Consider the following 16,291-nt stretch of genomic DNA (forward strand, 5'->3'; position numbering starts at 1 on the left):
AATAATTATTATTTGTATTTTAATCTTATTATTATTATTATTGTTTTTTTATTTATTTTTATTTTATTTATTTTTACAGGGGTTATTCACTGTTTTTTTGTTTGTTAACAACTGTTTATTGAGTTTTATTTTGTGGAACAGTAGTACAAAACAAAAATCAGCTGTACAAATTTAAAACCCACCCCTTGGTAGACTTAAAAAAAATAATAATAATAATAACATTAATAATAATAATAAACACATATTAATTAATATTAATAGATAAACAAATAACACTTTTTTTTTTACAAAGATTTTAGAAAAGAAACAACATTAAAAGCTGAATGCCATGAATTTAAGGTTTTCACATTATACCCATGTATACGAGAAGTAGAGAGTTCCATCGAGATAATGTCCAACAAATACACAGTCCAGGTTCGTCTGTCCATTCTGTGAGGAGGATTCCAACGGTTGACAAGCAACTTTTTGCTGCTGTGAGAGCAGCTAACAGTAAAGATCTTTGTTGAACGGACAAGGTGAAGTCCCAAAAGTTAAAAAATGGCGCGGAGTCAAATATATCTCAGTACCCAACAAATATGATTGTGGGGTTCAAAAATTGATTGAGTCCAAAAAGGTGAGAGAGAGAGCCACTCCAAAAAAAATGCTAAAACGTGCCTAAAACTCCTTGGGAACAGAGATTACTCTTAGGAGAAGATGACAGATTCATATAAAAACGTTTCATTGGAGTCAAGTAAACCCTATGCAGCAATTTCCAATGAATCATTTGGTGATTAGGGTTTTTAGAAGACAATTTAAACATACCCCATACCTGATCGGAAAATAAAACATGCACATCCTCATTAAGATCCTTAGCCCAAACAGTAGTAATAGATAAAGGTTTGTATGAATGCTCAAGAAGAAAGAGATAGATGACTGAAGCAGAGGAGGGAGATTCCTCAGAAGGAAGGATTAGTTTGTGCAAAGGGTGAACAGGCAGTAGAGACTTCCAAGGCACCCCATACACCCGTAGAGCCGATCTAATGTGCAAATACATAAAAAAGGAGGTGCCTGGTAGATTATATTGAGTTTTAAGATTCTGGAAGGATTTTAAACCACTATCCTCATATATATCTCCCAGTGTGTTTACTTTATTATGAGTCCATTGCGGACAATGAAATGGAGTACTGCCTGACAAAAGGTTATTATTGTGGAAAATAGGTGAATGCCTATGCCATTTTGTAGCTAGTTGTGAACATCTTTCAACATCCCTCCATGTGGACAGGAGATGGGTTACAATGGGACCAAACCGAGATTTACACTGCCTAAGCGGAGCTCCCGAAAAAACAAGATACTTCAATTTATACGGATAAACGATAGATTCCGCAATTGCTCTCCAAGACACAGAAGCGTCAGGATCAAACCAAACTGCTAAAGGCCGGAGGGAAAAGGCTTGATCATATAGTCTAAAATTAAGGAAAGAAAGACCTCCATGTAATCTACAGACAAGACCAATTTTCCAAATCTGAGGATACTTTGGCTAGAATACCATTATAGTTTTTTGAGACGATTGGCCTCAAATGTTGGTCTGTGATATGTGGACATATTCTCCACTATTGTTTTTATGTGTGTTATTCTACCATCTGTATCACAACCTTTCTCTAAAATAGTAATATTTAAAGTCCTCCGGACCAATATTAGGACACTGTTGGTTTTAGTATCCGAAGATGAGTGAGATACCACTTCATAAAACGTATTATTACACCTGTGTATATCCTCCTCTTTAGTGTGAACTAACACTATATCAATCTTTCTTCTTCGCAAAAAATCCAGAAAACCTGTACGTTTGTGAGGGCCATTTAGGCCATTAATATTACAACTCAGAATATTAAGGTCAGTCATAGGTATCAAACAGAATTACTGCATAATAAGACAAAATACAAGTTTGAAAATAAAACCAGTTGAGTCGATCATTAAACCACCCCCCACCCTCCCCGTTACCATTCAAAAGACATAAACACATTCCCATGAACTATGGCAGATCAAACCAAGAACAAACCTTCATCTGCCAGCACCCCTTAACATGGTCCGTGGCGTCAGCAAAACCCTGCACATTACTGTAGCACCAACATTTGGCCCCATAGTCACATATTGACTAGGTAGTATTTCTATTTAATAAAATAAAAAAAAGAGAGATAAAGAATACAACTAAAACATAATATCATAATCAGTAAGCGATACTGTACGCACAATGAACTATGAAGAAGTGAACATTAAAGTGAACAGTGAAAGACACAGTCACCTAACCATTTAGAGCATCTCCTCTCCGATTAGACAGAAAATGTCCAGCTGGAGTTCACTGAGAGTTGGTGGATGAAAGGGATCTGAGAAAAACTCTTGCTTCTTCTGGGGAGTATAGCATTTTAGGTTCACCTTGATTGAGAATGACCTTCAGCGTTGCAGGATAAAGGAGAAAATTCTGGATGCCAGCGTCTCTCATCGCATTCCTAATTGGCGCAAATGCACTTCTTCTTTTTGTGGTGACCAGAGAAAAATCTGGAAAGAAAGACAGCGTTGCTCCGTCGGAAGTTTTCACCGGGGCATGAAGTCTGGCGGCCCGCAGAATGAGCTCCCTGTCCGTGTACCGCAGCGTTTTAAAGATGAAAACCCGTGGTTTAGCTCGATCTGAGGAGAGTCTTGTGTACACGCAATGTGCTCGCTCCACTTCAATCTCTTTGCCCGCCAGAGACGGGAACCACATCGGTAGCGATCTTTTCAAAAAGCCCATAGGGTCGTCCTTTTCGTAACCTTCAGGCAATCCGACCAGACGCATATTGCTGCACCTATTGCGATCCTGTAAGTCCACAACCTGTTGTTCGAGTGTCTATCGTGATCTGCGACAACTTTCTTTTGTTCGCTCATCTCCTCTGTAAGAAGATCCAGTTCAGAGCATAGCAACTGAACAACTGACATGTGAGAAGTGAACTCGTTCCGCATCGCCGTCAACTCGGTTCTTAGAATGTCCTCAAAGTGTGTAACAGTGTTCGCCATCTTGTTCATCATCTTGAGCTCGGTGACTTGGATTTCTTCTTAATCGGAGAAGCCGACAGAGACAGCTCCTGGTGTTTACGACTGCATACCATCAGGTAAAGCACAACCAATGAATAAAACTTAAAACAAAACGAAAAAAATCTGCAAAAAGAGGCCAAACCTATGGAGCTCTACTCAAGTGCCACTAGGTTCATGAGCACATCACGTGACTCGGTTATTCACTGTTTTTGCATGAACAGAAGAGGTGCTTGATTTTCAGTTATTTATTCATTCAGACCGTTTTTAAACTGCTCTTATAACAGGTCAATCTGAGGACAAACAGGACAGTTTGACAGTTGCACCTGTTAGTAAATACTGTTGCCAATCCCAAACAGCAAATATGTCCACATGCACCTGGCCTACGCTACCAACGTACGTTTGGGGTCGGTAAAATATATTTTTAAGTATTTTAGGAAAAAAGACTCTTACTGTATGTTCTCCAAATCTACATTTAATTAATCTAACTTTTTATATTTTCATATGTTTTAAAACATAATTTATTCCAGTGATGCAAAGCTGAATTTTCAGCATCATTACTCCAGACTTCCATGATCCTTCAGAAATCATTCTAATATGCTGATTTGCTGCTCAAGAAACATTTCTTCTTATTATCAGTGTACAAAACAACCGTGCTGCTTAATATTTATGTGAAAACTGTGATACTTTTTTCCAGGATTTGTATTTCCTCCTTTGCAGGGAGAACCCAGTATTGAGTAACAGTGGATCATAATTAGCAGAAATTAGGGAGCTGCTTTCTCTCCCGGCCTTCCCGGAGTGCCTGAGATCGATGGAAGCTGATGTGAAGCTCAACGCTCTCTCTCCTTCCTCCATCATCTCCCTCATTACTCTAATCCGGCCCCTGAAGCTCTCGACCCTCGACCTGCTAACGAGCCGCTACCCTCGGCTTGCCCTCCGCCGTACCCCCTGCTGACATCACAGCGCAGGAGTTCCAGGGGGTGCCCAAGGTCACAGTTCAAATAGACACAAAACGTGCACCAAAGTAGATGCAGGATGTGAGGTGGGGAGGCTGGGGGGATTTGGGATCTTGAAAGAAGGTTGCGAGTCTCGCTCAGCGTGGGGATGCTGATCCCATCTCCCACTATGTGGCTCTTGGGGGCGGTGGGGTCCACGCGGGGAGCAGGTGCAGGGGGGCGGCACCACCGCTGCTGTTATAGCTGTGAATGGGGCTCAGGAGGCTCAGTAACCCTCATCCTCACCGAGGGGGCTTCAGGCCCACCACACGACACATGAAAACAACGATGTGAGGAAACACTCATCTATTGCATCAGATTTAGTGGTCACATTTGCATCATCGTTTCATAGAGGTAGTTCAAAATATCCACACAAAACATGCTATTTATAAAGAGTCTCTGGTTTTCCTAAGATACTCTCTTTTCAAAAACCTTGTGTGGTACCTATGTAGACAGCCTTATTTATTATATATTATATTATATAGTTATGAGGAAATGGCTATGCTAAAAGGTAGGTAGCATAACCGTACTGCTATGATGCATAATTTGTACTGCATCTGATGTACACTTTGCAGTGAGGGCAATCCCAGAAAGAACTGCTGTGAACTTGGTGAAAAGATTGCTGACAAAAAAAGAGAGAAATGCCTTTTACAAATATAAAACATATATATATATATATATATATATATATATATATATATATATATATATATATATATATATATATATGCCAGAATTTATATGAAATATTTCAAATAAAAATTTTACTTTTATTAGGTTATATATATATATGAAAATGTTTATTTTTAATATGAAAATATGTTTGTTCATATTTTATTTTTAATTATAAATAAAAATAATTATTTTTATTTTAAATTATGAAAATATTTATTATTGTTTATTATTTGTTTCTTGTCCTGATCATGTACAAGAAAAATATAAATACCCACACTGCTAAAGTTTGCATCATCATAAAAAGATTCATTCATTCATTTCAGGAGGTATTCCTTCTTTTGCAAGAATAGTATTGGTGTTTGAATTTAGTTATTTGTTTATTCAGTTTATTAGAGTTTATTGTATATGAATTGTTGTTTAACAGCATATTACATTGTTAGCTTAGCAACAATGCTGACACCAAACTTCTATGTACAGAATTGTCCAAATCAGTTTAGGTTCTATTCCAGTAAGGATCCTGCCTTAGAAGGTAGCTGTCTATGTAGGCAGTAGACAGCGAAACAGCTCATTAGGTATTGGAAAAGAGCCCTCATCTCTTATTAATTCATTACACTGAAACGGGAAACTTTGTTTCTGTTTTAATGATCATATCTGAGCTGGAGTTCAGGATAAATCTAAACACCACAGACGGGAGAGTGGGGACGTAACCCGTCTGCATGTGCGATACCGTGTTACTATGGTACATAATCCCATGTTTGTGTGAGCGATGCACGGTGGCTCCCAGGAGCTCGCTGAAAGACAATCCAGACGAAGGGGCCACACTCAGGTTTCACCTCCATGAGTCCTGTTTGTGTTCCCGCAAAAGGCCACTGTGATTAGCAGCCTGAAAGAGACTTCAGACAACCTGTGTTCACACGTTAATTATAACCTTTTGGGGACACCAGACGACACATCTAAATATTGTGTTCTGACGTTAATCACTTCTGTAGACTGTTTTGAGGTAAAGCTGTAAGGCATTTATTCCTATTTTTCACTTAAATGGGTCAATTTCACAAAACATGTTTAGAACATGGCTGGGTCACATTTCACAAAAAAAGTAATATTATATAAGTAATAGAAATTCAATGTAAAAATTTTAATATTTATAATAAAACAAGTAATAATAATAGTAATAATAATTTGTATTCCAGAAAATTAAACTTGTATGTAAGAGTCTATATTTTAAAGGGAAAAGTAAAAAGTACATCTTTGATACATTTTTATTTACCCCTAAATGGTACATATTTGTAGACTTTAGCTACTAATATATACTTTTAAGTTACTAATATGAACCATTTACAGGTAAATAAGGTACAAATAAGGTTTTTTTACCTTAGGGTACCATTTAGTGAAAGATTTACTCCTTGTTTTCTGAAAGTATATATGACCTGGATGAAATATGACCTGGGCATGTTTTCGTTGACATTCACCCACATGTATTATGCCCTTCATGTCAGCAAGTTGGTTCTGTTTGTCCTCTCAATAGCTTTGTAGTGACGTCCACATTTCAGTCATGTGTCTCTGCCACCTGCGGACATTCCATGAGGTCAGCACGTTCTGCGGCGATGCAGTCGCCCTATGACTCAGAGGCTTAAGGCTGTTTTACCCCTGAGGGCTATCAAGACCGGCTAATGTCACCCAACACAGTTGCTACATCTGTCTCTGTCCAGCCCCCATCTCAGGGCACAGAGGGTGCTGATGGGAAAGGTAAGGAGAATCTGAATGGTGTAGCTGAGGGTCTCCCTGCGGAGAAGATGATTCGGCACAGGGGAGCACTTTTCCCATAATCAGGGGTAAATTACCTGAAAGCGGGATCAGGTTACACATTGATTTCAGAGACAAACAAAGCCTCAGGACTGCCTGTAAACACTCGCCCACTGCGCTAATGAGAGGATTGACCATGCGATTCAGTCATGGTTTGATTGCAAGGCATCGATGTTTCATATTACAGTACAGCATAATTTGTTATTGTGAGTTCATTCTGTTTTCTGGGTTATGTGCCATGTAGAATTCAGAAGGAGAATGCTTTTAAATTCCAAATAAATTGTTTGGTTTTGAAAGTGAAAGTGACGTGACATTCGGCCAAGTATGGTGACCCATACTCGGAATTCATGCTCTGCATTTAACCCATCCAAAGTGCACACACACACAGCAGTGAACACACATGCCCAGAGCAGTGGGCAGCCATTTATGCTGCGGCACTCTGAGAGCAGTTGGGGGTTCGGTGCCTTGCTCAAGGGCACCTCAGTCGTGGTATTGAGGTTGGAGAGAGCGCTGGACATTCACTGCCCCCACCTACAATCCCTGCCGGCCTGAGACTCGAACCCGCAACCTTTGGATTACGAGTCCGAATCTCTAAGCATTAGGCCACGACTTCCCCCATTTAGAAATAGAATTAAAATAAATTGAAATTCATAATTAAAATCCTTGTTTGAAAGTTAAAAAGAAAAAGAATGGATCGATGGATGGATGGATGGAAAGATAGAATACAACCCGAATTCCGGAGATGTTTGGACATTTTTAAATTTGAATAAAATTAAAACTAAAAGACTTTCAGATCACACGAGCCAATATTTTATTCACAATAAAACATAAAGAACATAACAAATGTTTAAACTGAGAAATTTTACACTTCTATCCACTAAATAAGCTCATTTCAAATTTGATGCCTGCTACAGGTCTCAAAAAAAGACTGAAAAAGCAATACATTTTGAAAAGATTCAGCTGGGAGAACATCTAGCAACTAATTAAGTTAGGGCTAATTGACATCAGGTCTGTAACATGATTAGCTATAAAAGGGATGTAAAAGTAAAGTAAATTCCACAATAAAAAGATTGTGGAATACTTTAAAAACAACATTCCTCAATGTCAAATTGCAAAGGCTTTGCAAATCTCATCATCTACTGTGCATAATATCATCAAAAGATTCAGAGAAACTGGAGAAATCGCTGTGCGTAAGGGACAAGACCGAAGACCTTTGTTGTATGCCCGTGGTCTTCGGGCCCTCAGACGACACTGAATCACTCATAGGCATGATTCTGTCATTGACATTACTAAATGGGCCCAGGAATACTTCCAGAAACCACTGTCGGTAAATACAATCCGCCCTGCCATCTGCAGATACCACCTAAAGCTCTATCATGCAAAAAGGAAGCCATATGTGAACATGGTCCAGATGCGTGTCCTGTGAGCCAAGGCTCATTTAAAATGGACTGTTTCAAAGTGGAGAGGTGTTCTATGGTCAGACGAGTCCAAATTTGACATTCTTATTGGAAATCACGGGCGCTGTGTCCTCCAGGCTAAAAAGGCTGGAGTTCGTTGACCACGAATTTAAAAAACGTCCCAACATTTCCGGAATTTGGGTTGTAGATAGATAGATAGATAGATAGACAGATAGATAGATAGACAGATAGATAGAACTCAATGGATGGACAGATGAACTGAACAGATATGGCAACCTGAGTCAGAAAGGGCTCTGAATGATCTCAAAATCAATTAGGGATTTTGAAAAATAAGTGTATTTTAATATGATACCAGTATGTTAATTTGGCCAAGACCACTTAAAAAGGCACATAGGGGACAAGAGAGTCACAACGTACATAACACAGCCATCAAACTGCACTTAAGTAACCCATAAACCGTTCCACTCGATGAGCCCACAATACCCAAACGGGCTTTCTGGGGTGCACGGAATATCTGCTAATCCTCAAGAACAGATGTCTTATTTTTGCCCTGAAATCCCTGGCTGGCTGGCTGGCTGGCTGGCTGACTGACGAGGGGAGTGAGCCCTCCGACGGATAAACCCAGATTGGGGCCTTGCAGTGGGAAAGGTCAGGATTGGAGAGGAGCTGCATCCAGCAGGCCCGAAGGGAGGTAAGAGATCTGGGGGCAATACAGGAGATGGAACGGGTGAGAGACCGTGACACGTTCCTACCGGCCGTGAGATCTCCATACGGGGGACGAGTGCTTCGACATTTCCTTAGATCCTCTGCCAAGAGCAGAGCATCTGGCATGGTGTCAGGGACTGGCATTAGCGCGCATTAGCAGTGGGGGAGACCCAGCCCTCTCCAGATTTGTCCCCTCCAGCAGGGGCATCACCAGGCAGGAGCTGCTCCAACCGCTAGATGAAGTGGGGAACTGCGGTGGAGGTTTGGGCTTCAAATCAATACACTTGCTTTCATTGGAACAATTAATTCACACAGGCGCCGAGAGACGAATGGAGACGAATGGAGATGCTCGGAGAAGAAAATTAAGCGTGTAATGCATTCTATTAATTATTCCATGTTAAAACGTGGGATGCACATGCATATTGTTCAATTAGAGCCATTGTTCTTAGTGTGGACAATAACACCTTTCCTAATATTAGCCAGAGAGGGGAAAAAACAGCACCATGTGTTAGGTGCCTCCATTATGTCTGCGTACATGTCTATCTGGGGGCGGGTGTAACAGACAGAGAAATGGGGGAGATCCGTTGGGAATACGCAGAAAAAATCCACAAGCAGCACTCAGTGAAAGTGATACTGCAGTCGAACCTACAGCAGAACCCGCAGGAGCATCTGTCCACCCTGAGACGTCCCGACAGAGCCCCAGATACCTCGCACAGCAGCATTTAGGGGTGGGAACCTTTAGGCACCTCAAGATTTGATTTAATTTGGACACTATCAGGAAAAATTAATAAATAAATAAATAAATTTGCCTTTAGGGTTACAACAGCTTGTCACTGGGACAGTACCCTGAAAGGGACATCTTTGTTCATTTTTTTACCCCTAAAGGGCTCATAGTAGTACCTTTAGGGTACACATACTACTCTAAGTTTCAAAAATACACCTTTTAGAAGTAGATAAGACACAAATGGCGCTTTTCCACTGCGTAGTACGGCTCGGCACGGTTCAGAACGGCACGGCACAGCTCGGTTCGGATCGGTTTGCGTTTCCACTGTAGTTTAGTACTGCTTTAGAGTGGGCGGCATTATTCACGTGTTGTTATGGTTGCACCGCCTCTACTGCCGTGACTCCTGAAAAACTTTTTCATTCCGCGTCGCTCCATCACGCTCTCGCTGGATCTGCTCCTCGGCTATCAACGAGAGGAACGTCTGTACTTCCTCAACAGACAACGAAACAGACATTTTTTGGTTGTTAAAAGAAAGGTGCGCTCATTCAAAACAGTTGCGTTCAATCCTTTGCTGGCTGTGCTGATTTAAATCTAGCGGGTCTGTTCTTTTTTTTTTTTTTTTTTTTTTTTTTTTGCTGAAATAACATACACAATATCAACAGTGGTAACACTCAAAAAGACAACAACAAAATAAAATAGTAAAAAATACAATAAAATAAATGTAATAATAATAAAAAATAGTAATAAACAATAAACAGATATAAAAATAAAAAATGCAATAAAAGGACATTGTTTTACATAGGATTCCCTACATGAAAACTTCAAGTGCAGAGCAAATTCTAACAGTCTTCATAGTAGCGGGTCTGTTCTGTGTCTCTGCATTAAGTTCAATGACGCAGGCAGTGATGATCTTCTCCGGCCAATCAGTGATCAGCAGAGTTTACACACCACGTTTTGGTAACAGTACGGTTTCACTTGGAACCTCAACCGAGGTGGTACTAAAAAAAGTACCAGGTACCAGGTACTGTACCCAGTGGAAAACCCCCCAAAAGTGAACCGTGCAGAACCGTACCGTGCTCTCCCTTTAAAGGGTTAGTTCACCCAAAAATGTCAAAGACCTCTGTTCATCTTTGGAACACAAATTAAACAACGTTAAATAAAAACAACGACATTATTCAACAATTTGTCTCCTCCGCGTCACCCTGGCGCCATTTTGGAGAGTATCCACTGAACGTAAACAACGTATGCTATTCTTTGTCAGCTGCGTTACGCGGTTGAATCCCTGATGTCACATGCATTATCTTACCGATGTCCTTGCTAATTTCTGGACCTTGATCTTGTTAATTACATTGCTATGTATGGGAGGGTCTGAGAGCTCTCAGAATTCATCAAAAATATCTTAATTTGTCTTCCGAAGATGAACAGAGGTCTTATGGGTTTGAAACGACATGAGGGTGAGTAATTAATGACAGAATTGTCATTTTTGGGTGAACTATCCCTTTAAGGCTACTGCTTAGTTGTTGTAACCCTAAAGGTACAAAAGGCTATAAACAGATCTAACAGTTTCTGGCCAATCTTAAACTTTAACGGCAAAAAGGAAAATTACTTTAAATATCGTCTACATAAATTTTGGTTCAATTAGACTTGTTTTTCAGGTAAAATCTTTATAATAAGTAGAATTTTCTGTGAAATGAATTGCTGTAAAAGACATTAAGACTTGGTTTCATAGATTGTGCCTTTTATAAGTATATTTTGTCTTACTACACTGGCAGACTATTTAAATGTTTTAAGCTAAAACCAAGTAGAAAAAAATCACCAGTAAGAAAAATGATATTTAAGTGAAGCCTATGCAAATGCACTGATGTGCTACATTAAACATCATTTTTAAAGGTCAAGTCTGTTATTTTTTTACTCCACTAGTGCCAACAGGAATTGCAGTCTCTTTGAATGGCATAATTAGGATGCACATAACATACATTTTGAGAGAGAAAACTGACTTTTCTGAATAATGGAAGACAGGGAAATGTTAGAAACATTTTAATTTTAAGTTCTGTTTGGCAGTGCTGAAGGTGCAGACATTATGCACTTCAGTTTTATTATTCAATTATAACATTTTTGTCGCTAATAAGAAATAGAAAATAGTTACTCTTCCACAGAAGGAAGATCATACGAGTTTGCAACAACATGAAGGTAAGTAAATTATTCCAGAATTATCTTTCCTTTAACTCTGTCACTGTGGACCTTTAACTCTTTATTAACCTTTTTTGCCTTTAATGTAAAACAGGATCAAAGCAAATGACTCTAAACAGAGTTTGGGCTGGCCAGAAAACATCCCAGCTGAAGTAAGAGCGCTCCAGTCAATAACATACACAGACTGATCCGTTTCCAAGGAGCTAAGGGGAAAGAGTCACCATGGATACGTAGGTTGACTTAATGGAAAACCTGTTAATGTGTAACATTATCCACTTGGCTATCGAGCTATTGTACATCAGCTCACGTAAATGCCGCGCAAGGCCTAGCTTCCTTCAAATGCCGAACACGTTTTTAAAATCGCGTTCCGAGGGAGATTTCGCTTCCCCTATTATCTTGTTAAACAACTCAAAGCAATTTCATGCGCGGTGCACAATAGCCACTGTTGTGCTTTATGCCAAATGCACATATGAATTCAGATGGGTCACAAAAGCCTTTGGAGGAATGAGATGGACCCGATGCTTCACCCTTGAGTTCTCTCCTCTCTGTTTGTCTTTTCTCCTCCTTTTAGGGCTGCAACAATAAAGTCCAGCTTGACGCAGGAGTGTGACCACGCACTTTGACAAGAGCACCAAGAGCATATTATGTGTCCGGAGCGGAGCGTGGAGGGCTTCCCGGGCTCTGATTGACCCGCCTAGGCTAATCTTTCAAAAGAGGGTTTAAGGACACAAGGAGTCTATTCCAGTTCGACTCGATGACTACGTCGGACCCGAGTAAACTGTAGTACAGGTGCTACTATTGTTGCCGGCCGTCTCCCCACACGTTTGGTCTGTGGCCTGGCCCGAGCGCTCGCTCTCTGACCGCAGGGTTTAATCTGTCAGCTGGGCGGCCGCACCTCATGTGTCAGTGCACATCACATGGCTTGTCAGAAAAGCACGGCGATGCTGCGGACGGCATTCACGGCTCACCTTGAATAAAATCACACCGGGGATTGAGGGTCTGCGAGGGTTTTTTGGACTGTTCACCTTTTGTGCTGAGTGTCAGCTGGGACACACCCTCCATTGTGCCGCCTCCCTGGGAAACACCACTGTAACAGGTGAGCACCCCTGTAATCCAGCGTGCCCGCTCTCCCCTCCCCTCCCTTGGGCCCAATGATTCGGCAGCACTCGCTTAACAGCCAATAAAATAACAGAGATAATCCAGCTATGGAAAACATGCGTCCGTGTGCGTGTGAGAGCATGTGCATGGGATGCAGGGGGTGGGGTGGACGTTTCCACGAGGACCAAACAAACTGCCATGCTTTATTAACAACTGTATGAGTTTTAGAAGGCATACATTTAGCTGGTGATCGTGTAGCACATGACAACTGTGCTGCTGCTTATCAGAACCTGGAGAAGGAAAGACACAGGCCCTAATTAATGTTAATTTATTACATCTATAGGAGAGAGAATGGACTGAAATATGGATTCATGACCCAAAATGGTTGAAATCTTTCATTTACAATGAATAATGTTCAAATATTGCTCATTTAAATAATCAGACTTACTAAAAAAAAATTTTTTTGAGGGATTTCATCATTGCTCTGGAGTTTAGTTAAACAAATACATAATTATTAGGAAGAAACACATGATGTACAATTCAGCTGAATGTGTGAATCAAGATCCGCATGTTTACTTGAGTCTTAATTCTGTGGCTTAAATCAGGAAAATATACTATCATTATACTCTTACTATTTCTGCCTATATGTTATTGCTAATATGCTATTACTAGTATGCTCTTCTATTCTTGCACTACTCAAACTTGCGTCATCATAATAAATATTTTTATTAGCAACCTATCTGTCAAATGACCTACCTCAGGTTTTTAATTGCTTTTGTATTTCTGTTGGGTTAGTATCACTGAAATGACCTCATCTGTAAATGAATTATTCAGTAAAACCCTCTTTATTATTTGATCTGCACTGCAAAAAATCCTAATCCTGATCAAATCTTCTAGTTGAAATACTGTAGCTAAAACTCCTTACATTTTACATTCAAAGCACATTGTACAGGATATAAAGTATTATGATATTATGTGTTTTCAGACAATAGAATTTTAACGTGTTTTCAGGCAGATTTTTATTCACTTGTTATAAAACAAGTCTTAATATCTGAAGTTTTAGATATTTTCAATGAACATTAATCTAATTAAGAAGTAATTTTTAGCTGTGTAAAGTGTGGCTATTTTAGGTGGACATACATATTTCCTATGAGAGGAAAATTACCACGTTTGCCAGCATTACAAGGTCATGAATATGAAAGACTGGATGTGACTTTACACAGACAAGATCCAGAAGTGATTCTAATTTTATGGCAACACATATAAAGTTTAAATCTACAGGCCGTAGACTTTTTAAAACACTGTATTTTAATGGCTTCGAAATGTCTCAACACTTCAGTTGTAAAATACCACAATGAATCTCATCTTTGCGTATTAATTTTTTTCCTTGCAGCACTAAATAAGCATGTCCTCTCTCCTTTGGGCTCCCTCAAGGCATATTCTTTAATTATGTTAATTAATTCATGTTCTACCCACAGTACATGCAGCCCTCACTCACAATTACCCGCAAAAAGCCAGCATTTCAATCTTTAAAGGGCTACAGCTCAGAAACACTTTTGCGCGAAGAAGTTACATATCCAAAGTCTTAACAAGGATTCATCAAACTGGGGGAAGGGTTTAATAGTATAAAGTTGTGAGGCCTGGACAATCCCCTCTTTAATTCCCAGTGCGTAATGCACCTCCTGAGCACTGCTGCTGTTACATCACCTCTTCCTCAGTGCTGTAACTGAAATTCCAAGGATTAGCTGGCGTTAATACAGCATTATGACTAGGCCCTCGTCGGACAAAAACACTTTCCAGAGATTTACCCCACACCATTATCTAGTTCCAAACTCACATTTTATATCCAATCCGGTTTTAAATATAGCCTACTACTTGCATGGTGTGCAGTATTTATGTGGGGCACACAGCGAGCAAAGAAGGATTTCTGAAATTGAACTTCAAGCCTAATTGTGAAGCTAGATTAAATCAGTGAAAATGTGCAGCGCTGCATTGTCTGCAGACCGGGATTAACAGAGATTACACATGCTCATTTTCACAAAGGCAGCATCTGAATGCTCAACGCTCGTTTAGCTGACGAAGGAAGTTTATAATAAATCATTTTGCTGGTCCTCGGGAGAGTCTCAGACGAGCTTTTACTGAATCCCCCGCTATGAAATCTCCTCCTTGCATCCCTCCCCCTGGTTTTCGAGAACCGGAGAACGAAGAGTTCTGACGCATTTGGAAGGACACCTGTCTCCCGTGCAGCACAGCGAAGCGCTAGGCAGGCCGCTGGCCCGTCTTGGCAGTGAACGCTAGCGAGAGGAGCACAGATAATTACAAACTCCAGGGAGGCCGTAGGACCAACCTGTTCCTCTAGTCTGATCCAGCAGGTCCTTGCAGCCAACACCACCTCTTTCAAGACCCCCTCCAACCCCCCCTCTTCAGACACACCACACAATGATACGGTCATCACACAAAAGAGATGGTGCCCCTCGGCTTTCTGAACAAGAGATACTTTATAATCCAGTCCGTGGAGTTTATTCATGACTGTTTTGTGTAGTCAGGATGTTGCTGACACACCTAGAACATCATTTCACATCATATTTATTGGTCTGATGCATACTTGAGAAATCAATTGTGATACAAAGGCTCTGTTCCAACACCTAATGAGCAAGTGAGTCTAATGCTCTACATAGACAGCTCAATGATGCAATTAAAGTTTGATTAAAGGTTGTTGAAAGTATTTCCCTGACTTTTTTTTATATATATATATATATATATATATATATATATATATTTGTTTCTCATCAGTGCATTATGAGATTGCCTTTACTGCAAATGAGACATGCTGCCACAGAATTTGGCATAAAATAGTATCAGCATAATTAAAATCTTTAATTAATAATTAACATTGTCTTGCATCAAGAGCACACTTAAAATGCTACACTCACTAGGTTTAGGTACAGAGTAATTGTATCCGATTCATTACTGGGTTGGGCTAACTTTATTCAATAAATGTCAGCAAACACAATAAAATTTAACAAATGTTGACCAAGTTAATGTTTGCATGTCATATAATTCACTGAAGCTCCAAGATAAAGTAATTCTAAAATGCCTAATGTTTGATTTGTGACCTTGTTATTTCAGTGTATGGTGGATGTTGAGCAGCTTTGGCGTGTGAACGTACCACTGAGGATCTCTTTGAGGCTCTTGAACCAAATCTCACAGTGGTCTGCACTGAGGTTGTTGAGGTGGATGGCATGTTCCTTGAGTTTGAGCCCTTTCTTCTTGCACTGGAAGAGTGTGATGCCCAGCAGAGTTCCACCCGTCTGCTGGCCCGCAGAGCGCCGTCTCTTTACCTTCACAGCAAACACGTCCTTAAGCTCCACATACTCTTCCTGCTTCTTCACATCACGGTCAGCTAAAGCAAACACACAATAAATATTTAAAATTCATATTATAATTTTTTTTCCCCAAGTTATGTGTTTAAATGCCAAATCTTAACGTAGTTTTTTTTTTTTTTATCTTTTTCATCTTTTTCCACCCTAACTGACCCTTAAAGGCCTGGTTAAATTTAAGACTGTAGTATGTAAATGCCAATGCAAACTTTTCGGCACTTATTCAGAGGCAGTGGGTGATCTAATAATTTCATGTCTAGC

General features: G+C 40.0%; 1 protein-coding gene across 1 annotated transcript in view; it reads right to left on the bottom strand.

Moving 5' to 3' along the window:
* Positions 1-16,291, bottom strand: part of LOC306876952 (ceramide kinase-like protein) — a 63,790-nt gene that overhangs the window by 31,420 nt on the left and 16,079 nt on the right. Inside the window, exon 2 of the mRNA XM_079428422.1 lies at positions 15,820-16,053. Within this exon, the coding sequence (XP_079284548.1) occupies positions 15,820-16,053 (234 nt within the window). The remainder of the gene's footprint in view (positions 1-15,819; positions 16,054-16,291) is intronic.

The sequence above is a fragment of the Barbus barbus genome (assembly GCF_936440315.1).
Source record: "Barbus barbus genome assembly, chromosome: 11".
Lineage (NCBI taxonomy): Eukaryota > Metazoa > Chordata > Actinopteri > Cypriniformes > Cyprinidae > Barbus > Barbus barbus.